This window comes from Marmota marmota, unplaced genomic scaffold (assembly GCF_001458135.2).
Source record: "Marmota marmota marmota unplaced genomic scaffold, marMar, whole genome shotgun sequence".
NCBI lineage: Eukaryota > Metazoa > Chordata > Mammalia > Rodentia > Sciuridae > Marmota > Marmota marmota.
Window position 1 is genome coordinate 5,133,555 of NW_025999895.1, and position 7,227 is coordinate 5,140,781.

Consider the following 7,227-nt stretch of genomic DNA (forward strand, 5'->3'; position numbering starts at 1 on the left):
GTGTGGGGCGGGACACTGGTGGATAATGGCCAGCAGTTCAGGAGCAAAGTATAAAGGGTGTAAAGTCAGGCCTCACCTACTTAGGATGAGAGTGAACAGTTGGGTTCAATGAAGGCAAACCCTTGAGGTGCACTTGCACTGGGTGATGGGTTTATTTCTCACTCTGCTGCTACACACACAGAGGGGCGAGCTCAGGGTGCTCAAGGCCCCCAAGAGTTAAGCAAAGAGCCATCCCCTCTGTCCAGAAACCCTGTCCTTCTCTCCCTCCAGTCTCAGGAAACCACACCTCATCCTAAGGTCTACAGCACTGGGCCCTGTTACAGCCTGGGTGGCCCACCATGAGGGACAGCCTTGCCAGGGGCTGGGTCAGACTTGCATGTTGCCCATATCCATGTTCCAGCAAAGATGAGCTGGATGCACACCACACTGGTCACATATACGAGGAAGAAGGTATGATCAGCAGCCTCAGCCCATCTTCTCCTTGACCTCTTTCCTCCGCTGGGGTCTGCTGCGGGGAGAGAGGTAGGGAAAGAAATGGTTCCCAGGGCTCCTTCTCTCAGAGCAGAAGGGTAAACCCTAACAGTTACCAGCTGTATGCCCCCTGCCTTAGATTCTCAACTAATGAAATTTCAAATCTAGCCCCTCCCAGGCTACTTCCAGCAGAGAAAAAACCCTCCTAGAGAGTTCTGCAAGACATGGGGTTTTCTGGGGGGATCTGAGGTTACCTGGGCCACTACCCCAGATAGACATGCTTCTTCCCAGGGAGGGCACAGTGGAACCCAGGGACAGTGGTGCCAGCTTCTGCCCTATCGAACCTGCTACCAAAGGCTTCACTCCTCACCACTCTCAAGAAGGGGCCTTAGTGCCTGCCCACCTTCAGAATTAGGCCCCAGGTTCTCCTTTCTCTGCTCTCTTCTTGGGCCTGGGCTGGGGCTACTTTTGTCCCCAAGACTATCCCGAGCTAGCAGCCCAGCCAGCAGCACGGTCTCTGTGGTGCTAAGAAAGAGCAGCAGTAGCAGGACTGTGAAGTAGTAAACTGGGAAGGGGAGGGGACAGGAAGTCAGGGGTTTGGCTGGGTAGAGGCTCAGGTATGGGGGAGGGGGGTAGGCCTACTAGAGTCCTACCCAGAGCCAGGGGAGGAAGCAGGCCTTACTGAGCAGTGGGTTGCAGGAAGAGGAGCTAGGCAAGGCCTGCACCAGGGAGGAGTGGAAGACCAGGTAGCCCAGCAGCAATGTTACCTTGTAGGCAATGCGTTCCGTAGCCTGGAGGGGCAAAAGCCCCCCACACACATCAGCTAACAGCAGTGCCTCTCCAGGTACCAGCAGCGCTATGATGGACTTGAGTGCTGTGTTCTTCAGGCTCAGCTAGAAGGAAAAAAGCGTTTCCCAGGGGATGGGAGGATGGGCAGCAGAGGGATGGTGTCATGCCTTTGGCTCCTAACCCACTCCCCTCCCCTTGATCAGCCTCTGCCAGTCGCTTCCTAATTCCACTCACCGTCACCTGGAAGCAGGGTACTACCTGCAGGGGCAGGACTTGGGTTTCAAGTCACGAACCACATATTCCCTCTTGACACTCACACTCTCATTCACCGCATGGGCCCGGAACTCCAGCTCCCTCACTGAAAGGAATGGGGATGGGAATGGTGAACCACTGGGAAGGAGATATCCCTGCCCTGCCCCCCAATCTCTTGAGGGTAGGAATAGAAACAAACTGGAGCCCAGGGATGATGCAGACATCTGATGTCTCTGGGGAGCAGAGATGGAGGAGGAAGTGGTAAGTAGGAGGGCTTGCCAGACATTTTGCAGCACCTCAGATTGTCTTCAGTTAAAGGAAGGGTCTTATCAGATTCACTGATGAGTTTTCATTGTAGAAATAAATGCACTTTGTACCACTTGATGGCAGGGAAGTGATCACAGACTCATCACTGGCCCATCATCTCATACCTGAAATATTAGGGTCTGTGGGCACTGGCTGTGGTCTTTCATAGAGAAGAGAGATGTGAGGGGAGTTAGGAATTCCCTACCAATTTAGATGCCACCTGTTTGGTCTGTGGATATTTATTATCCACAGTTTCCTTCAAAAAGTGGGGCCACAGCAATCTGAGCTTCTGGGCTTGACACAAGTGGCCCAGCCACTGCAGTTGGCCCTGGCTGTTGAGAACAGGTGCTCTGGGGAGGGAAGACTGAAGTGAGCAGGCCCCTGGATGAGGGCAGGGAGAATGAGGGGAGATGGGCTGCTGTCTGGGAGGCACAGGTGAGATGCATTTCCATTCAGCTCCCTTAAGCCAGGGGATAGATTGATCTGAACACAGACCTGTGCTAGAGGCCAGGGTCCCCTCCCCTCTGCCCTCACCCCCAGTCCCCACCCTGACAGCACCAGTGTTGCTAAAAGCGAAGAAGCTGAGGCTGCAGTCGCTCTTGTCTCTGGGGAAGTGGAGGAGCTCAAAGTCGCAGTTGGTCTCTGTGGTGAGAGCCAGGTTAAGCTCCACATGGCCATCTGGGTCTACTCGGGCCTGTGGGTTCTGGTCCTTCCAGTCCACCCAGAGCCTGTGGAGAAAGGTGCACAGACAGAGGCCCAGCCTCTTCTTGGACTGGAAGGGAGCGGGGAACTACATTTGGTACTGGCAGCACCAGGTGGGGAATAGCCACCAAGAATGCCTCTGGGCTCTAGGGGGAAGGGGAGGAAGGATGTACACCATGGGTTTCTGGAATGAGAACTTCTGCCTCACTCACGCTTCCCGGATGGTGAGTCCAGGCGTCCAGAGTGATTCACAGGGCAGTGTGACTGCATGCCGAGAGCGTGCACTAGCATTCCAGGCCAGGCGAGCATCCAGCCAGGACTGAGGGTACAAGGATACCATTAAGGTCCCACTCACACATACATACCCCCAAGATTAGCCAGTTGATGAAAGCCACATTCTTTGTCCCATCTCAGCCAGGACAGGAGCTTACCAGCCTGAGCATCATCATAGAAGACACTGTGTACCGCAGGATGTCCTGGGAGAGGGGAGCAACATGTCACCTCACAGTTAGGTGCTACGTGACAAAAAGAGGCAGGAGACCCAGCACTAGTGGACATTAAGTCCTGCCCCTTCCCCAAATCAGCATTTGGGTCCTGTCCCCTTCCACAGCCAGGCGGCACTTACCACATTAAACACATTGGACACAAACACCTGCACGTTCACTTGCAAGGGTGCGCTCCCGTTGTTAGGAATCTGGATGGTTTCATGGACCTCTAGGGGTGAGTTGAGGTCGAGGGAGGATGGCCAGGCTGAGGGGTAAAGGTTGAAGTTATTCTGAGGCCCCAATCCCAAAGCTTACTCCCTCCACCTGGCAACTAGACTTACATAGGCTGGATCCTTGGACCCAGGATGGGATGCTGCTGAGCCCAAGGAAGGCAAGATGCAGCAGGATCCACAGGGACATCATTTGTGGCTCCCTGGAGGGCTGGATAGAGCAGCAGGTCCTAAGCTGTGACCTATATTTCAGTCACTTACCTGGGGCCTGAGCAATTTGAGGGAGGCAGCTGCTCTGCTCAAGGACTGGGACCTTGGGCTTAGCAACCCCTATGGTTCTGGTTCCGCAAACACCCAAAGACAAAGGCCAGGACCCAGCCCCACCCACCTTGCACCTGCCTAGGCGTCCCTGCCCTGCTCCATTTCCACCACCTGGAACCTATTACCTCATTCAAAGCCCGCCAAAGCAGGTGGGGTAAGCTTGGGACCCCCATCTCTCCCTTACTTGGTTCTTCCACTCAGGGACAACCTTGGCACAGGCCTCTTCTATATTTTGGTGGCTGGCAACAACCTGGCTAAACCCTTGTCCAAAGTGGCCTCCTCTCAGCAATGAAATGGGGGCACCTCTGAGTGTCCTTGCCTCTACTTCAATACTGGTCTGACCTTATGTAAAAAGCATTGGCTCACTGGGCCCAGTGGGGCATGCCTGTAATCCCAGCGGCTCCGGAAGCTGAGACAGGAGGATTGTGAGTTCAAAGCCAGCCTCAGCAACTGTGAGGCACTAAGCAGGTGTCAGTGAGACCCTGGCTAATAAAATACAAAATAGGGCTGAGGATGTGGCTCAGTGGTCGAGTGCCTCTGCATTTAATCCCTGGTACCCCTCCCCCCAAAAATAGTGCAATGGCACAAGAACTCTGGGAGTGGAACAAATACAAGGACAGATAGAGACTAGCTCTTGAGCAATGCTGTAGGGTATTCTAAGGGTAGAGTGGCTAGAGGGTACCCAGAGTAGAACAGGCCAGGGGTGAGACTGACATGCTGGATACCTGATCCTGCCCAGATGCAGCCAGGTAAGGAAATGCCAAAACCAAAAATGGGTAGGCATAGGATGCACTCAAAAGGACCTCAGGAAACTGGATGCAGGTGAGGACCCAATGCATTGCATGAATGCAACCAGGAGTACACATTTTTGCTTGTTATTCACAGACTTTATCCAACTCACTTAAATACTAAGCCTCTGTCTCAGGTATTGGCTGATGGTTCGGAGATCTGTGTACATCTGCAGCCTCAGGATGGTCACTTGTAAAGAGCCTTTGGTAGTCCCTCAATCTCCAGCTTCAGTTAGGGATTTTTTAAAAAATTTAACCAGGCTGCTCTCAGTGCCCATTTCAGGTAGCTCAGCAAAGCATATTGCACCCATATTGCACCTCACAGAGGTCCCCAGAGGCTTTTCACACAGGGCATCCTGACTCAGAAATTTGGAGACAGCAGGCATACACTGAACGTGAAATGATTGACGAGTTTTATTAACAAAAGAGACTCTCCCTACAGTTCCCATCCTCAAACTCCAGCCCTTCAACATCCAAGCCTGTTTCCCGTTGGTGCTCTCAGGTCTCATTAACTGTCAGGATGTTGAGGGTCTTTTGGTGCTGGGAAGGGCCAAAGGCTGCACAGCTGGCAAGATCACGGACAGAGACAGGGAGCCCAGCCACCTCGCTCACATGCGTCAGATCGGTGGACTCACGCTCCAGCACGCTGCCACTGTGGGTGCCGGGTGCCGCAATGCACACGCGACCTGAGGCTTGGCGTGGTGTGCTGTCCAGCAGGCCTGCGAAGATTTTGCGGAAGCCCTTGCGGAAATGCTTGGAGACCAGCGCATAGACGATGGGGTTGACGCAGGAGTTGGCATAGGAGACCAGGTGTGAGAAGATGCGCAGCGCATAAGTGGCGCCCGTGAGCGGAAAGTGACCGAACCACACGCAGAGGATAAGCGCGTGGTGGGGCATCCAACAGAGGCAAAAGAGCGCGGCCACAATGACAATCATACGTGTCACCTTGCGCTTGGCGCGTTGGGCACCAGAGCCCGCAGCCACCGGGTCGACGGCACGCCAGAGGTAGCGCAGAGTGAGCGTGTAGGTCAGTCCAAGAACCAGCACTGGCAACAAGTAGCTGAAGACAAAGGTGCAGAGGTCCATGGCGCGACGGTGTGGCGCGCTCCATGCTGGGTGGCACACTGTCAGGTTGGCCAGCTGCGACTGGCGGTAGTAGCTCAGGTAGGGCCCAGAGAAGAGCAGCGCCAGCACCCAGATGAGCCCGATGGCTGCCAGCGCGTTTCGAGGCGTGCGCAGTTCGCGGGAGTGCAGCGGATAGCGGATGGCCAGATACCTGGAGGCCAGGTCGAGAAGGAAGAGGTCAGGTGAGCCCTTGCACCTCAGGCCCCCGCCTGCTCTCAAGGAAGGTCCCTAAGGCAAGGTTATACCACGTCAGACACTCAGCTAAGCCTCAAAGTGATACAGAGGATGACAGCCTCAAAGTGGTAGAGAGGGTGGCACACTCCTAAGCCACAATTCTGTTGCTCCCCAGGGCTGTGACCACAGCCATACTCCACGTGGGAGGGCACCCACCAGTTACAGAGAACTTGCTACAGGGCTCTGGGAAGCTGTGATTATTCACTAATGAAGGTGACCTGGTAGGAAGAATGCTGGTGCCTGAATCTCTAGAGACAGCTTGAAGAAGACATGTCCTGCAAGGGAAATCCTGAGGGAAGCTGGAGCTCTGTGGGTCCCACCAACACTAGGAACCGGCATACTTAGTGCTAAGTGGAATGGGAGGCGAATGGGGAGTGTGGCCTCACCTCCCTGCTCTTGTGCAGGAGGTCCAGAGGGTGTGAGAGAAAGGGGGAGATATCAGAGTTCCACCGGATTTCTTCCCCAGTTTGAAAGGACACATCCTTTTGAGATTTCAAACTCCACTGAGTCCTGCACTCTCCAAAAGGTGCCTCTCTCACTGTCCTCCTCTGGCTGGGGAGGGAGAGCCCAATGGTGTGCTCCTCTCCCTGACCCCCAGTTTAGAGGAAGGGTGCAAGGCAGGCTGGAACTGAACCAGGGACCTTCAGGCAGTTCACTTGAGCTATGGCTTGGGTCCTCAAAAAGGACCCAAGTTCCACAATCTAGATTCAACCCGACTGCTCCAAGCAACCAAATTGTGGCTTTAGATGGCAGCATGGTGGAGGAGTCTGAGGTGGGCATTAAGAGACTGACCAATTGCTTCATGAACAAGATTACCAGCTGGCGACTCTGTGCCAGTTATTTTCGACCTATCTCTTCTGTAAATTGGGCACAGAAATCTCTCCCATCCCACCCCCACAGGACTGTTAAGCTCAAGTGAGCTTAATGTGTGAAAACGCTGGGTACCAGGACATGCTGCACAGTGTCAGGCAGACCTGAGAGCCAAATTGTCCAGACTGTGAGGCCCCCAGGTGGCACCTGAGAGACACCACATCTCCCATTCCTAGTCCTCTTCCTCCTTTTCAGCGACTGCTTGTCTTTTGCTGGCTTGGATCTCTTTGAGGCCTGCGCGCCCTCTCACTTCCTCCTAGGTCCTAGGTCCCCAGGTCCTCCTTCTTTCCAGCCCCTGCCCTGATGCCCAGCTCTCAAAAACCGCCAGAGTGTGCTCACCTGTCCAGGGAGACGGCAGCCAACGTGAAGCTGCTGGCGTGCATGGTGAGGAAGATGAGAAAGTGCACGGCCTTGCAGAGCAGCGAACCGAACACCCAGCCGTCCAAGGTGTAGATGGTGGCCTGGAAGGGCACGCAGCACACGATGAAACACAGGTCGGCCACGCCCAGGTTGAGGATAAACAGATTGGTGGTGCTGACAGCCTGGCCGCCTCTCAGCAGCACGGCCAGCACCAGCACGTTGCCCACGGTGCCCACGAGGAAGATGAGAGCGAAGAGCAGGGGCACGAGGACCGCCTCAGGTTGCCAGCCCGCG

The 7,227-nt window shown here is 54.7% G+C and overlaps 2 protein-coding genes across 2 annotated transcripts; both read right to left on the reverse strand.

Moving 5' to 3' along the window:
- Positions 1–16: 16 nt before the first annotated feature.
- Zacn (zinc activated ion channel) lies at positions 17–4,655 on the reverse strand. The gene is given in 10 exon segments (XM_048796703.1): positions 17–508; positions 875–1,036; positions 1,154–1,364; positions 1,495–1,541; positions 1,544–1,618; positions 2,377–2,546; positions 2,733–2,839; positions 2,952–2,996; positions 3,146–3,315; positions 4,652–4,655. Coding segments are annotated over 10 exon segments (1,182 nt in total). The 3' UTR covers positions 17–317.
- A 131-nt stretch (positions 4,656–4,786) lies between these two features.
- Galr2 (galanin receptor 2) lies at positions 4,787–7,217 on the reverse strand (the record flags this gene model as incomplete). Its single annotated transcript, XM_015504279.2, has 2 exons — positions 4,787–5,620; positions 6,913–7,217. Coding segments are annotated over 2 exons (1,083 nt in total), but the record flags the coding sequence as incomplete, so codon positions are not given.
- Between the last annotated feature and the right edge of the window lie 10 nt (positions 7,218–7,227).